General features: G+C 49.3%; 1 protein-coding gene and 1 long non-coding RNA gene across 2 annotated transcripts in view; one reads left to right on the forward strand and one right to left on the reverse strand.

Annotated features, from left to right (window-relative positions):
* The window catches only part of LOC126534112 (uncharacterized), a 59,085-nt gene extending 54,427 nt beyond the window's left edge, over positions 1-4,658 (forward strand). Inside the window, exons 7-8 of the mRNA XM_055072978.1 lie at positions 4,325-4,468; positions 4,581-4,658. Coding sequence (XP_054928953.1) covers positions 4,325-4,468; positions 4,581-4,658 — 222 coding nt within the window. The remainder of the gene's footprint in view (positions 1-4,324; positions 4,469-4,580) is intronic.
* A 1,998-nt stretch (positions 4,659-6,656) lies between these two features.
* LOC140219293 (uncharacterized) lies at positions 6,657-10,110 on the reverse strand. The gene is made up of 2 exons (XR_011895453.1): positions 9,821-10,110; positions 6,657-9,638 (listed from the first exon to the last, which is right to left on the reverse strand). It is a non-coding gene; the product is annotated as an uncharacterized lncRNA (long non-coding RNA).
* Positions 10,111-15,259: the final 5,149 nt, after the last annotated feature.

The raw sequence follows: 15,259 nt of genomic DNA on the forward strand, positions 1-15,259 counted from the left end.
TAAGACGGATGGACAATGTCCATCGTGGCGGCACTGTCTCTTAGCACTCGGCATGGTTTGCCATTAACTTGCAGGTCGTGAAGATAGGGGCTTAAAAGTTCCATATTCTCGTCTTTTTCCTCTGCGTAGGAAAAAACTACGCTACGCTTCCCGCAGTTTACAGCTATATGTCCCAGTTTGTGGCATTTATAACATCGGATCGGCCTAATGATTCGAATTTTCTTGTCTGTTCCTTTTGTGCGGTTTCCCCGTTAAGTTTCTCCTCGCTCATTTCTGCGGGCTTTTCCTCCACGTCTACAGGCTCCGATCATCTAGTTTGCGAACCCTTTTTGAACGGTAATGGTTTCGACCGTCCCAATTTCCGTCCTCGGCGTTCAAGTTTCTACGGGTTGCGTACTCATCGGCTAATTCAGCCGCCCTTTCCACAGTGTTTACATTCCCTCTGTATTGCACCCACAGTTTCACAGCTTGGGGGATGGTTTTGTAAAACTGCTCTAGACACATGCATTCTATGTTCATGTCTCTGCTGTGGACCGCTTCCGCGCTTTTCAGCCACTCGACTAGGTTAGCCTTTAAGCTATATGCAAACTCCGGATACCCCTCGCTATCTTTCTTGCCTGTGCTTCTAAACCTTTGCCGAAAAGCTACGGCTGAAAGGCGGTATTTCTTCAGGAGACTAGCCTTAACTTTTGCATAATCATATGCATCCTGTGCACTCAGTCTGGCGATTACTTCCACCGCCTCACACGGCAACATACCCAGCAACCGCTGTGGCCATGTACTCGGGCCGAAGTTCATCTTCTCGCAAGTCCTTTCAAAATTGCTTAGGAACAAGCCTATGTCGGTCCTGACCTCAAATGGCTTTAATAGCCTGTCCATGCGGTATGATTCTGCCTCACTTGATCGTCCCAGAGCCCCTTCATTTCCTTGAGACAACTCCAAACGTTTGCTTTCAACTTCAAGTTGCATTTTTCTTAACTCGCGATCTTTATCGCGTTCCTCCCTTTCTTTTCTCTCTCGTTCTTCTCTCTTTTTCAGAAGTTCAAACCTCATTTCAATTTCTTCCTAACGGGCCTGTTCGGAAATTAGGTGCAATAATTCCGATTTTAGCATTTTCTTGCGTACATCTAGACCCAGTTCCTCACCAACAATCAACAACTCGTCTCTCAGCAGTGTCCTTAACTCCATGATTGCTGCTTTACTGCCTTGATCCGGCTCTCTAAATCTAGCTAGGAAAACACAACCTAGCTAACACTCAACAATCTAGCTTCCGTACTGTTCTAAACAGAACAACCACAAAATGAAGCCTACAGAGTCAAAGCAAGAACCAAGCACTCACCGCAGTCACAGCACCACGTCGCAAAGTGTCCCTCTCACCGCTGTCAGCCAGTTGTTATGATTGGTTGTTCAATTCCATCGCTCGTGATCCGTTGTCAAGATTGGAGTCGGGCATGAATTAGAAGGTAGCTGGCCCATGCCGTCGTCCAACTTATCCACGCTGAGGACGTTGATGAAGGGAAGGACTGCTTCTCATTGAGAACGAGGAATAAGAGTTTATTTACAGTATTTATATCAGTCTAACATGACTGCTTGAGAGAGAGTGACCTGAGCAGCTGCACAACAGCGGTTTTTAAACACTCGGTCCTCTCCCGATACAAGGTGACGCGAATGTTCGTTCAGTCATTTTAAACAGGCCGCCTCTCTCCGGGACAGGTTACACACACACACGCAAACACGCATACACACAGGTGCGATGGTCCGGAGCCGACGTCAGAGGGGCTTCGTAGAACTCGGAGCCGTCCCAGGTAGCGCGTTGTCTTGCGTCTTGGTCGGTGCGTGGGAAGGAGCCTGCGTCGGCGTTCCCGCGTCAACTCCCCCACCCGTAGCAGATCAGGTCAGCGTTGTGCTGTTGCGCACAAAGCCTGCTTCGTCGAACTCCTTCAGTCACAACGGCGACGAGGCTAGAGCACAACGGTGACGGTTTCAGCACAAAGCCTGCTTCGTCAAACGCATCCTAGGTGAAGCGACGGAGAGTGGAGGATGCGCTTATTGTTCATGACACAAAGTCGACTTAGTCACGCCGTGGCTAGAGGTTGGCGGCGGAATTCCAAGATGAGGTTGCCACCACTGGCGTAAATGGCTGGCAAACTTGCACTGCAGCTGGCCGTTCTTAACAATACCCAGTGCTCTGTGTCGTCGTTGAAGTTAATTCCTTCGAACAACGGTACCTACCTAGCTCCTCATCTGCAGTGATCCATGCGGGACTGGGTATGTGGCATGAGTATGTACAGCACTTCAATTAATTGCTTCCACGCTGACTTGGAGCGCTTTGTATGTGTCGCTCGGTATGTGTTGCTCTTCAGTGAACGTATTGGACGCCAACTTCAGCAACTAGGTAATTGTCACTGCGAATGTGCCATTCTATGATGAGAAGAAATATTTATTTTATTGCGGTAGCACTTATATGGACAATCCAAGCGCATTTTTGCCTTCATCATCGCCGTGGTGTTCCTTATGAACTCCAAGGGCGATAGCACTCTCGCCGCGCGTTGTATGCTCTATGTGCGAGAGAAAGCACGCGAGGGAAGCCGACGATCGTGGCTCAATCTGGGGCGCGCGAAGAAAGAAAGGTGAGAGCAAAATCGCAAGCTTCCCTATCGCGAAAGGCCGTTGGGGATTAGAGGGAGGGCTGGGGAGGGGGCGGCGTTTTGCTGCTGCAGCAACAGCACATTTCGCGACCGGGCGCAAGGGTAACTGATTAGAGACCTTTAGCTTGTACGCTATTCCGGTAAACGGGAGCGGTTTGGGCGGATTACCGGATGGTCGGGGCGTAAACGTGAGCGGTGAAGCCGCCTGGTGTTGTAGAGCTCAACCAGACAAACGCATAGCTAAAACTGCAGTAACTCGCCATATCCTGCTTCGCCACTCGTGCAAATTTTTGGCAGCGGCGTAATTGTGAACACGATTACGCCACTGTCGAAAATTTACGCCAGCAGCTAAGCAGAATATCGTAATTAGCTCTGTGTTTGTGTGGTTGAGCTTTGCGCCACCAGCTGGCGCCACCAATCTGGCCGCTCACGTTCACGCCCCCGCTAAACCGGAAAACCGCCCGCGCTTGCCCGAATACCGGACACGCTAAAAGTCTCTATTATCGCGGCTCAATCTCGCCTTCCGTATATGGAAGCAAGCGGAGAGGCAACGAGGGAGGGAGGAGGGTCCACTTCGAGTCGGCCAACAAGTCTGTACGGTCGCTTTGTGGGCTCGCCGCTCTTGCGTTGAAATGGTAGACAGCGCGGTCACTTCGCTCGCTCGCTGCTGCTGTTACGTTGCTCACATCAGCGTTTTGACAACGAGTGTCCGCGCTTATCGAGTGTGATGTATTGATTTTCGCTCGTGCGCGCTGTCGCCACATGCTTGTTAATTCAGTTAGTAAGCGACTGTTTCCAAGTTTATACAGCCGATAAAACTATTATCCTTCGTATGGCTGTTCACTAATTTACTATCGCAATCGATGCTTCGCCTTGCGGGCGAAACTTCCACTGTTTATTTTTATTTTTACGGTGCCCGGTAGAGTCGAACCAGCACCGAACGTGGACTTTATGGCGGCGACTGTAGACGGATCAGCATCTGCAGTGGAAAGTATCTGTTCAGCGGGAGAGGAGCCAGACTACACAATCTCGCGGCGATTTCGACCAGCCGAATCTACTGTTGCAAAACATATGCAATTTACTACACAATCTCGCGGCGATTTCGACCAGCCGAATCTACTGTTGCAAAACATATGCAATTTCTTACGTGCAGGGCACAATCGAGCACTCTTCGCATGGGTACCTCGAGGACAACAGCCCGATGCTTTAGCAAGCTACGCCACAAATACACTGGGAATTCGCCTCTTTTCGTGAAAGCCTTTCACGCCAACGCCTAAGCAAGCTGCGCAATGAATGCACTGGGTATGTGCCCGGTGGTTGCGTTTCTTAGCGCATGTATACATGACGCGCCATGTATTTCGGAGACCACGTGTACACGCAGGATTCGCGGCGGCAGCGCTAGATGGCACAGCGTTCATAGGGACGCCCGAGGTTCATGCCGCTACACTACACGCCTCATACACAAAGCGTTTCGACGGTGGCCATATGTTGGGTCGCTGTATTCAAGGCTAAGCACGTTATCGTCGGCACTCATCGTGAGATGGGTTCTGCCATTCGTTTTTCCAATAGGGGAGTACAGTACGTTCAGCATTCAGAATTGGCTGTCTCGATTACCCTCGATATACGTATACTCACAGGCACCCTTTAGGTCAACGCTTTTCGTCATGCCACCGCAGGTTGGCATTTCCACGCTGTTCAACGTCCGGTTAATCTCCGAGGCTGGCCGCCCCATGCTGTACATAACCGAGGGCTACAGTCTGTCGAACAAGCTCGGACAGCCGTTCAACGCGACTCGCGAGAGCTTCGATAGAATCCTCAAGGTAAGCTGCACTAGCGAGCTCGAGAAGTACTCTCATGAGCAGCGAGACAGAAAAAAAGGGGGAGGCAGGAAGGTTAACCACGTCAGTGTTCCCGGTTTGCTACCCTGCGGAGCCATGCCGGAAGCCGGTGTTAGAAATAGAGGAGAAAGAGCGTGATGAAAAATTCATCGACGACCACGATACTCCCTAATGCGAATTTTGAGCGCAGTTATTTAGGTGTTTTCAATTCGCGATGTATGAGGCAAAGAAATTGATTCTGAACGTCAGGATCCTCTCGGCGGCGGTGCTGGGCCTCTGCATGGGCAGCTCGTTCAGCAGCCGCGGCCGACGAAGCATTTCCACTGTTTGCGTCGCTCACTGTTCAGAAAGAAAGCGTAGCGTAGAGAAATGAAGGACTTTTAAATAGGACAATCCCATAGAACCCAGCGGCTCATTGACTGTAGCACACAAAGGGGCTAGACGGAAGACTAACCCCTAACTTCCGATTTCGGTTTCCTGGATACTGATATATAGGAGCGGGCAGTTTCAGTACTGGAATGCGTTGCTCGCGACGATGGCCGTCCGCACGGTATTCCGATGCTTTTATACATTTGTTAGAGCGTCTATATTTGATATATTGTTCTCAGCTAATTGACTGCATGCTTCATAGGGCAAAAAATTTAATTCCTTGAAATGTTACATTGCACTTACCAGTAACGTTACAGGCAAGGTAATACAAGCGGTTCTGTTGTCTGTTCAACTGCTTGTGGAGCCACATAGAACAGACACCTCATAAATGAAGGAATATTTATTGTACGGCACTACTAAATGGAGCAACAATTTCAAAGTGACGCCATCCCTTGCAGGTTACAAGCATATTAATGAACACTGAGAGATATGAGACTACAGGGAAACAATAGAATACAGAATAGTCAGAGGAAAAGCACATGTTGCCAGGCATAAAAAGCGTCCAACAAGTAAACCTACCACAACCACGCGACTAATTTATTCTCCATGGTAAACGAAAAGGGAAGTTAGCTCTTGAGCTACTTAATTAAATAACTAATTTGTTATCTCTTTAGGTCTTGAGCAAACGGAGCAACCTCCCTAACATAGTATATTGTTTGGCTAAGAAAAAGTGGTACCTTCTGCATTTTCTAAGCTGTTAACCTAAAGACGAAAGTCAAGCTATGTCTAAGTTCATTCAAGTTCGCAGCGCGCGTAGGCTTTGAAGTACAAGAAAAGGTAACGAAAAAATTGGCCGACGATTACGCTTCTAGATAATGCGATCTTTGAGCGCAGCTGCAGCCTTATTTCAACAACACGCAACCGCATACAGAACATGCAGTGCCGAACGGATGCGGTTCTGCGTTTCGGATTGGGCAGCGCACACTGCGATCCGCTGCTATCAAGCCGGCGCTCCGACGACGCGCCATCACGCCATCCTACAGTGGGTCACCGCCGCTGAGAGGGGAGGGAGTTTAGCAATTATTATTTATTGCTTCTTCTGAGGTGGCATGAAGAAACGGGTGGAGAATAGGGGTATTGAGGTGCCACACTCGTTCACTCACAGACAGGCCTCAATGGGGCCGCACGAGGTTGGGGTGGGAAGTAGAACCAAGGGGATGAAACGCTATAACTGTCTTTCGAGTCACCGCAATGACACTGCGGTAAGGTGAAGTATAGGGCAAGAGTGGAGGCGGGAGAAGGGCAGCCAGGCGCAAGCACTACCAGATGCGACAAATACCACTGAGGAACGCGCCCCGCACACGGGGAAGCGAGAGACACGGCTGACAGCCGTACAGCCACGCGACGGGGAGACAGAGGAGAGGAGAGCTGTGGATCACGCTCGAGGCTGCAAGGAGCGCCCGCCGCCGGCACCGCGGCAGTGCCGCCATAGAATAAAGAACAAACTTAGAGAAGGGAAACTGTACCTTCCGCCGTGGTTCGAAAATAAGCAGCGGCAGCGCATGGAACTTACTTTGGGGGACGCCAGATGACGTTGCTCAAACCGGAAGCGGAAGTGCACATTTTTTTTTTCAGAGCAAAATTCAATATGGCCGTTTTTTGCCGGTCGCGTACGCTGGTAAGCGCCGTGCTTGCCCTGCAGGCTATGCGGCATGCCTCAATGCCTTCGCTGCCGCGTAGGTGGTGCGTTCTAATTGCCAAGAGCCTCTACTGACGCCCATACAAACAAGCCACAAGTGAGTGAACAGAACGCGCGACTTTATTGGCAGAAGACAAGCAGTGTACATTCTCGTGCAATAGCAGAAATAAAGTTTGCATGTCGAGATACGCTGGAATCATTGACGCGAGCTCGTAAACGGCTCACCGTCGTCGTCGCACGTGGTGGTCAGGTTAACGAGCAACAACCAGCAGCGGAAACATATTGGACAGAGTGTGCCACTTGTTTGCAGCGACAGTCGCCGTTAAAAATGCCCAAATTGCATTGCGAAGCAATCTGGAGACGCAGGCATCTGCTACCGCAGCCTACACAGCGACATGGGCTACCCCAGATTTTAGCCATTCACTCCTTTCCAACCTGCACGTTTCTTTTCTTTCGGGGGCCGCTAATGTGTGGCTCACACTTGCTGTCTCACATTGTCTCACTATGGACAAGTCGCTTTCGTGGGCATCGCCTCCATCAGCTACTTTTGCGGGCCTTTCCAACCATCTGGCTATCAACTTCATACGCATCGGACTATGTAAGCACGTATGCTGGTCTCCGTTCATGCCTAATCGCGGCCGAGAAAGGCCAGAGGCACAATATGCCCATTGCTGCAGCAGGAAAGCGCAAACGGGGAGCACGAATCACGGTGCACGAAAATTGGGAGTCTATGTCGCTGTGCAGGCTGCAGGAGCGAATGCTTACTTCGAGAGACTGCTTCCCAGTGCAACCGACCAGGCCGCAATATTCTAAAAACATAACACTGCGACCATAACCAAGTGACATAACAGCAAAATTAAACAGCAATCAGTCACCGCATGAGGTTCAGACAATACATTATACATTGGCGACGAACCATATGGCAACAGTGAGCATTCACATACACGGGTCTCTTAGGGTACATTGAGCTGCCTACCTACAGGCGTAGTGCCTGCCTTCGTCGCACATGGTGGTCTACTAACGAGCAACAACCAGCAGCAGAAACAGATTGGACAGAGTGTCCCACCTGTTTGCGGCGACAGTCGCTGTTAAAGATGAGCAACTTGCAGTGCAAAGCAATCAAGTGACGCAGGCATCTGCTGCCGCAGCCTACACAGCGACATGGACTACCCATCATTTTAGCATTGACTCCTTTCCAGCCTGCATGTTTCTTTTCTTTTGGAGGCCGCTAATGTGTGGCTCACACTTGGTGTCCCACATTGTCTCAATATGGACAAGTCGCTTTCGTGGGCATCACCTTCATCAGCCACTTTTACGGGCCTTTCCACCCAACTTCATACACGTCCGACCATGTAAGCACTTATGCTGGTCTCCGTTCATGCCTAATCGTGGCCGAGAAAGGCCAGAGGCACAATTTGCCCATGGCTGCAGCAGGAAAGGGTGAACGGGGAGCACTAATCACGGTGTGCGTAAATTGGGAGTCTATGTCGCTGTGCAGACTGCAGGATCAAATGCTTACTACGAGAGGCTGCTTCCCAGTGCAACCGACCAGGCCGCAATATTCGAAAAACATAAAACTGCGACCGTAACCAAGTGGCATAACAGCAAGATTAAACAGCAATCAGTCACCGCATGAGGTTCAGACAATACATTATACATTGGCTACGAACCATCTTACGGCATAATGCTTGCCTTTGTCACATGTGGTGGTCTGGTAACGAGCGACAACCTGCGGTACAAACAGATTGGACAGTCTCGCACCTGTTTGAACCAACAGTTGCCGTTGAAGATGAGCAACTTCCATTGCGAAGCAATCAGGTGACGCAGGCATCTGCTGCCGCAACCAACACAGCGACATGGACTACCCGGCATTTTAGCGTTAACTCCTTTCCAACGTGCACATTTATTTTCTTTCGGGGGCTGCTATGTGGCTCACACTTTGTCGCAATGTGGACAAGTCGCTTTTGTGGGCATCACCTTCGGCAGCCATTCTTGCGGGCCTTTCCACCCATACGGCTATCAACTTCATACACTTCGAACCATGTGAGCACATATGCTGGTCTCCGTTTTGAGCAAATCATGGCCGAGGTAAGCCACAAGCACAATTTGCCCATTACTGCAGCAGGCCAGAACGAACGGGGCGCACCAGTTACGGTGTGTGTATACTGGGAGTCCATGTCGCTTTGCGGACTGCAGGAGCAAATGCTTACCTCGAGGGACTGCTTACCAATGCAACTGACCAGGCCCCCACATCTGAGAACCGTAACACAGTTACCACAGCCAAGTGTGGCAGCAAAACCAGATTCTGCAATCAATCACTTCACTGTAGCTTGCACAAAGACCCAGGCTATCAAGGAAGAGGAGCAATCATCAACGAGACTAGGAATATGGAAAATGAGAAAGCTTGCATTCAAGAGAGAAGCCAGTCTGCTCTGCAAGCATTGAAGGCTAAAAACATCAAGAAAAGTAAAATGGTGCATAGCACATGTGCATAGGTTAATGCAAGACGCATGCCGATGCTGCATCAGCTATTTCAGGAGAGGAATTGCGCATGACAACATACACTAGAAGATACTGCTACAGATATGTTAGGCTGCTAGACAGTGACTGGTATTAAGTATCAGCGAAGAATCGGTTGACCTTTATATTTGGATGAGGATGAATGACCTCTAACAAAAATGGGCAATGAGAAAGCCTGCATTTATAGAAGAAAAATTACACTTGGCACAAACGGAATTAACATGGCTAGGAAGCTGATTAAAGGCAAACTGATGGAACTCAATCTTTTGGCCAGCGTCGTCCGTGCTTGGTCAGATGTTGCAGGTGCACCTGAAGACGAAGAATTTCTAGAAAGTCCTTTTTGAGTTACCTGGATGACTCAACCAAATGTCCGTGCTGGTGGAATGGTGGCTGAAGCTCTTTTCAGTCTTGACACAGTCCTCTGCAGACTTGATATCTCATTCATATTCTTCTGCATGTGCTTCTTTGTTCTTGGTGTAAAAGCCTTGCAAATTCGGCTCCAGCCCCTTCCTGTTGGCGCAGATAGGAGCTCCTGTGATGACCAAGATGTGCTTGGCATAGACTCTGTTGAGGCAAAACGGTGACACATGAGATACAGCACAGATTAGCCAAATTTATGTGTGTTTTATATGTTCGAACCAATTATACTGAACCATAAATATGAACAAACATTCATATCTGCTGCAAACAGCAAGCCAATACAGCATATATCAAACATATTTATTTCTGAACCATGTGTTGTTTACCTTGTAGTAGTAGCCAATGTCCACACAATGACCTTGTTGTAGCAGGCAGCAGCTTCTGTTTAGTGCGTGGAGTGTGTTGCTTTATACTGGTGCCGTCTTCATTACTGCATGTCTGGAACAGAAATTTTGACTGAATCAGAAATTGAAAAAGCAAAGTTTTAAAATGCAAAAAGGTGTGACATATATGTTGTAATGATTTGCGACTACAGAACACATGCAAATGTACACTGTCTGTTCTAGGGTGCTTAAGCAGCATGTTAAATAAATATTGCTATTGTCCATAAAATTGATGTCTGCCTGACTACAATGCATGGCAACAGCGCAAGTACTATTAAGATCACAAATGAGAACATTCGTGTGTTCATTTATACACTAGAAGTGATCACACTGCTAGTTCCACAAGCAAATGCATGAAAGTCATGAAGCTATTAGAACTGATGCATTATTTTTCTGCACGAACGTGATGCACCGCTTCACTACTGCAAAAATAAATGCCCTACGGTAAACCAATCTGAGCAGCAAGAACATTTGGAACCAACAAGTACGAAATATGGGTGAATTATCATGCTTGCAACTGTTTAACACATTAAATTCTGTACTTTCACTTTATTTTACCAAAGGATTATTCGGTTTTGTGGACGAAAGACGTTGCCGGCCGACTCGAAAAAAATGTTTAATATGTATATTGATAAGGCTACTCAGTCACCTACAACCACGGCTACAATAACATGAAAAATGAGACGCGCGTTCCGATATCGCTCTTTCTTTCCTGGTTGTGTGTGTAAACCAAACGACAGCCTCGCAAGTAAAGGTTTATTTAGGAAACAGCAACTGAGATACTGACTGCCCATATGTAATGCAGGATCTAGTTCGTTAACTTGTGCCCGCCTGGAAGGTAATGACACGGATATTATATAACGATTCAAGCAGCGGTGTTAAACGACTCACCGTTATTGCCGTTGTCAGCCGCAGCAAAATCCAGCTCCCGTTTCGATGCAGACCTGTTCCGAATGGCTCACGACCGAAACCCAACTGCCGGGCTTACATGTCCGCTTGCAAACACGTAACTTCACCCCAAGTTAAATAACGCGAGACATCGAAGCGCAAGAAACTAGTTTTAGAAACAAAGCAGTCTTGAGTGTACGAACGAATGAATCCGTGCCGCCGTGCACTCGGAAATACCGGTAAAAATTTTAAATCCAGGCCAGAGGTCACGTGAAAGATCGATGATGCTGAACGCTATCTGCGTTTATAATGGCGAAGAAACAATAAACTTACTAACAAAGAGCAAAATATCTAATTATCAATGATAATTTTGCCCTGTTTTTATGTAAAAGAAAATGCTTCGGTAATTGTAAGAGAAAGTTTGTAAGATAAAATTGCGCTTATTACGACGCCTCTACCGGGAAATGTTGGAACTAACGAACGAATCCCGAAAGTGATGCTACTACGTCGGCTTTGTTAGCAGCGGCGCGTGGTCGATTTTTTCGCCCTCTGTGGCCATTTGTTGAACTTGAGAGTGTGCTACCCCTGGTGCCGCGACAGCGGGAGAAGAGACAGCGAGGGCGGAGTGGACGGTAGTCGCGAGAGCCACCGCATCGGCACTGCGCGGACGAAGGGGGCGAGAGGATAGGCAAGAAGACGTGATCCGACTTTGGAGGACAATGGGAGAGCAAGGCTCGCGCCATGCGCGAGAGATGGCGCAAGGAGCACGCGCAGCTAGAGCAGCGCGCTAACCCCGGCTACTCCGGTGGCGGCTGCTGGCCGCGCGGGCCCAGTATTGAAAGTGATCTGCGATTTGTACACAGTCTAGGTGCCTTGAGGGCTCATAGCTTCCTGTGCGCTGTGTCCTCGCCGCTTAGTTCGCGTTGAAGCGACAGGCACCACGAAGATCGATTCGCTCACTACTGCTGCCGCTCTACCTCAAACCAGCGTTTTGACAGCGAGTGTCTGCAGTCATCGAGTGCGATGTGTTCACGTTTCCTTGAGCGCGCGTGACACCATGCTTGTTAATTTGGTTATTATGCCTATGTTTACAATATTATATGGCTGATAAAACTACTATCTCTACTTCGTTTAGCCGTCGAATAATTGCTACGAAATCGATGTTTCGCCTTTGTGAAACTACGTCTTTTTTAGAGCATGCCTCTTAAGCGCCCGTTCCTGCGTCGACGTCGGAGTTGTCCTTCATAACCAAGTGAACGGGCACAGCTAAGGAGTAGAGCGAACGGGGAGCGCAGCGGTAAACGAAAGACGGGGATATCGAAGACAGCGCGAGGAGGAAAGCGCAGAATGGTGCAGCGCGGAACTATGAGGCGGAAGCCTCATAGTTCCGCTGCACCTGAGGAGAGTATGGCGAAAGTGTGAGAAGAAAGCATGGTGCTGCTGAAGAGGGGTTTGGCGGCGACGATTGCTACGAGACGGCGCCAGAGTAGTGCGTGTTGTCTGTACGGAAACAAAGCGCTGCATGAACGCAGGTCTGTCTGCGGCGGATGCTGTGAATCACGCCCAATCGCTGCCCGCGTACCGCCTTTCGCAATCTTCTGATTATTGAGGCAGTTGCACCACACTTCGGTCCCTTTGAACGTGCCGCACGAAAGATCGTCCGCGCCACCCAACATAGCGCGAAATGAAAACACATATAGAGCTGCGCCCAAATGTCGCATTAGGGAGTATAGCGTAATCATCGGTGAACTTTTTCTCTCTTTTTAAGATCGCATACATATACAAACTTCATTTATTTAACTCAAGATTAGCAATATTTTGTTACTGAGTGCTCTCACGATCACAATGTCAGCCAATAGCGTAAGTGGTTCCAGTTACTTTTGATGACGCTGCATTGAGGAAGTGAGAACAAGCGATTTCTTGCTTTTTCTGACACGGTATTGCAAATTCCCTGCTGCATGCAGTAATATTTGGCTCACAGGTTCAGTGACAGGTCGACAGATCGGAAACGTCTTCTTAATATGTTCAAAAAGCGTTTCAGGGCCACTTTAAAGGGGCCCTGAACCCCTTTCAAGGGAAGTCGAGAAATGCATATGAAGGTAAATTAGGGTATCGCAGAAAACAGTTTTCCCCAAAAAGTTCTTCAAAGCGTTCAGCAGAAGCGGAGTTATTGGCAAGCAAACATACCGTTCGCGGTGCTCCCGCTCCTTCTTCAATGATTTGCTCTGTGATGGCTACGGGGTGCCCACAACGCTCCGCCTACTGAACGTCACCGTGGCCCACAGTTCAAATTTGATTTTGGATGTTCACGTAGACGACATTATTTCCAATTTTGGCGCCTATAGGACGCGCCAAACCTGCCAATCGCGGTTTATCCTCGGTACTAGTAACGAGCCGCAGTGAGCTCAGCCAGTGGACTCGTCGCGGCAACCCGCGGTGGCCGTGTTATCTACGCTACGTAACAGATTGTAGCTACATTGCAACTGCAGCGTTTGCTTTGTGCACGACAGGGCTAGAAAGCGCTCTCGCGTCCATATGCTCCTGTCTGGCTGTGCGACGTGGTGCGCACCAGGTTTGTCCTTCACCAGCTGCACCAACGGATATTAGCCACATCCAACTTGCGCATGGCAGACGAAGCTAAGTCTGGCAAGGCCTCTGACCAGATGGGGTCCATGTTGCCTGACTTTAAGTTTCGCGTGGTTCCAGGCTAGTCGAGTGTTCGAAACTACACGAGATTAGAGCGACCCGACGACTACGACACCGATAACCAGGGTGGCCACAGTTCAATTCCTACGCTGGCAGTCGCGACCGAGCGTGAGGAGACGATAGTCGGCTTCTTCAGGAAGTACGTAATTATTATCAAAGTTGAAAATCAGATTTTCGCTTACTTCAACCTGTTTATTAAACTGCGTCAACAAATATATGCGCAGTCAGAGTAGGAACAAGCGCACCGATCAAAAAACCCTTCTTGATTGATATAAGCTATTGGCCGGTAGCAGCCACGTATGGTAATTACGAAATAAAGCGTGCATAAAAGAGTGAGGAGCAGGCTTCAGTTGAAAAGAAAGCGTTTGAGAGAAAGGTGACTTCACGCTCCGCTCGCGAGATCCATGCCCGCTCACGACTGCATAATTTGGCTGAGATGTTCACCGCGGCGTATGCTATCCGCGGACTGTTTTTTGACCAAGCCCGACGGGTAGTTCAGGGCCCCTTTAAGGAGCTTGAGTGCGCTTTAGTCGGCAGATGTGGCTCTAAATGAACTTAACGGCCGAAAGAGACTTCCGGTGCTCGATGAGGGAGCGTGCTCTAAGTGCTCCAGCCTGGGAGACGGTACGCGGGAGCTTGCGTTTGCTAGGGCTTCCGGCAAGATGACGTATTGCCGCCGCCCTCACACTTTCATCCTTTCAAGGCGCAATTGACGCGTGAGAGGCGTTGCTTAGTTTCACATAAGCACTCTTGCTTTGGGCAAAACCTGGCAATGACTGCACGATTTGTGCCTGTCAAACGCGCTGGTACGTAGGCATTTCTTGGTTGGCCACATAATTCGTTGACCGCAAAAATCTGAATTCCTTGAATCATAAGGCTCTCCATCGCCCTGCGATCTGCAATGAACTGCATACGTTAAAGTGTGGCAAAGATAAAGGAAATATAGAAGAATTATATAAATAAAAAGTTACTACCATCGGCATATCGCGCAGCAGAAACAATTCGTGTGGTGCAGTACCTCTGACAACAGACGGAACAGCGTGCATCAAAATCTTAAACCACTGCCTCCATCGCCCCACGTCCAGTTCCTCGAGCTCGTCATCGTCGATCAAGAACTGCAGCAGCTTTTCCGTGGTGCCATGTTCACAAAGCGCGTGAAATGCGATAGCGGATGCGCAAGCGACCAACCCTCGTCAGATGACGCGTTTATTAAATTATGGGGTTTTACGTGCCAAAACCACTTTCTGATTATGAGGCACGCCGTAGTGGAGGACTCCGGAAATTTCGACCACCTGGGGTTCTTTAACGTGCACCTAAATCTAAGTACGCGGGTGTTTTCGCATTTCGCCCCCATCGAAATGCGGCCGCCGTGGCCGGGATTCGATCCCGCGACCTCGTGCTCAGCAGCCCAACACCATAGCCACTGAGCAACCACGGCGGGTACGCGTTCGTGTTCCCGGGCACAGTCACCTAAAATCGCCATTAAGCTATACGCTACAAAGGAAACGTATACGCACGCCTGAACGCGCTCGTGTGCGTGGCTTTGGACGGTAACTTGACGTGCCCATTGCTGCCACATGAGCTCGACTCGAGCGACCCAGAAAAGCCAATGGCTGTGCTACAATCTCATTGGTCCGCGCTCTCCGCCGCGCGCCACCACTTCAGGTGGCAGCGTTCGCTGGGCGGCGTCCATCCAGAAAGAGCCGATCGGCAGCGAAGAGTCGGTTTCTGGACGCTGGACGGCATGTGGTCGTCGCCGCGAGGCGGATGCCAAAAGTTTGTGGCTCA

This window comes from Dermacentor andersoni, chromosome 7 (genome assembly GCF_023375885.2).
Source record: "Dermacentor andersoni chromosome 7, qqDerAnde1_hic_scaffold, whole genome shotgun sequence".
Taxonomy (NCBI): Eukaryota; Metazoa; Arthropoda; class Arachnida; order Ixodida; family Ixodidae; genus Dermacentor; species Dermacentor andersoni.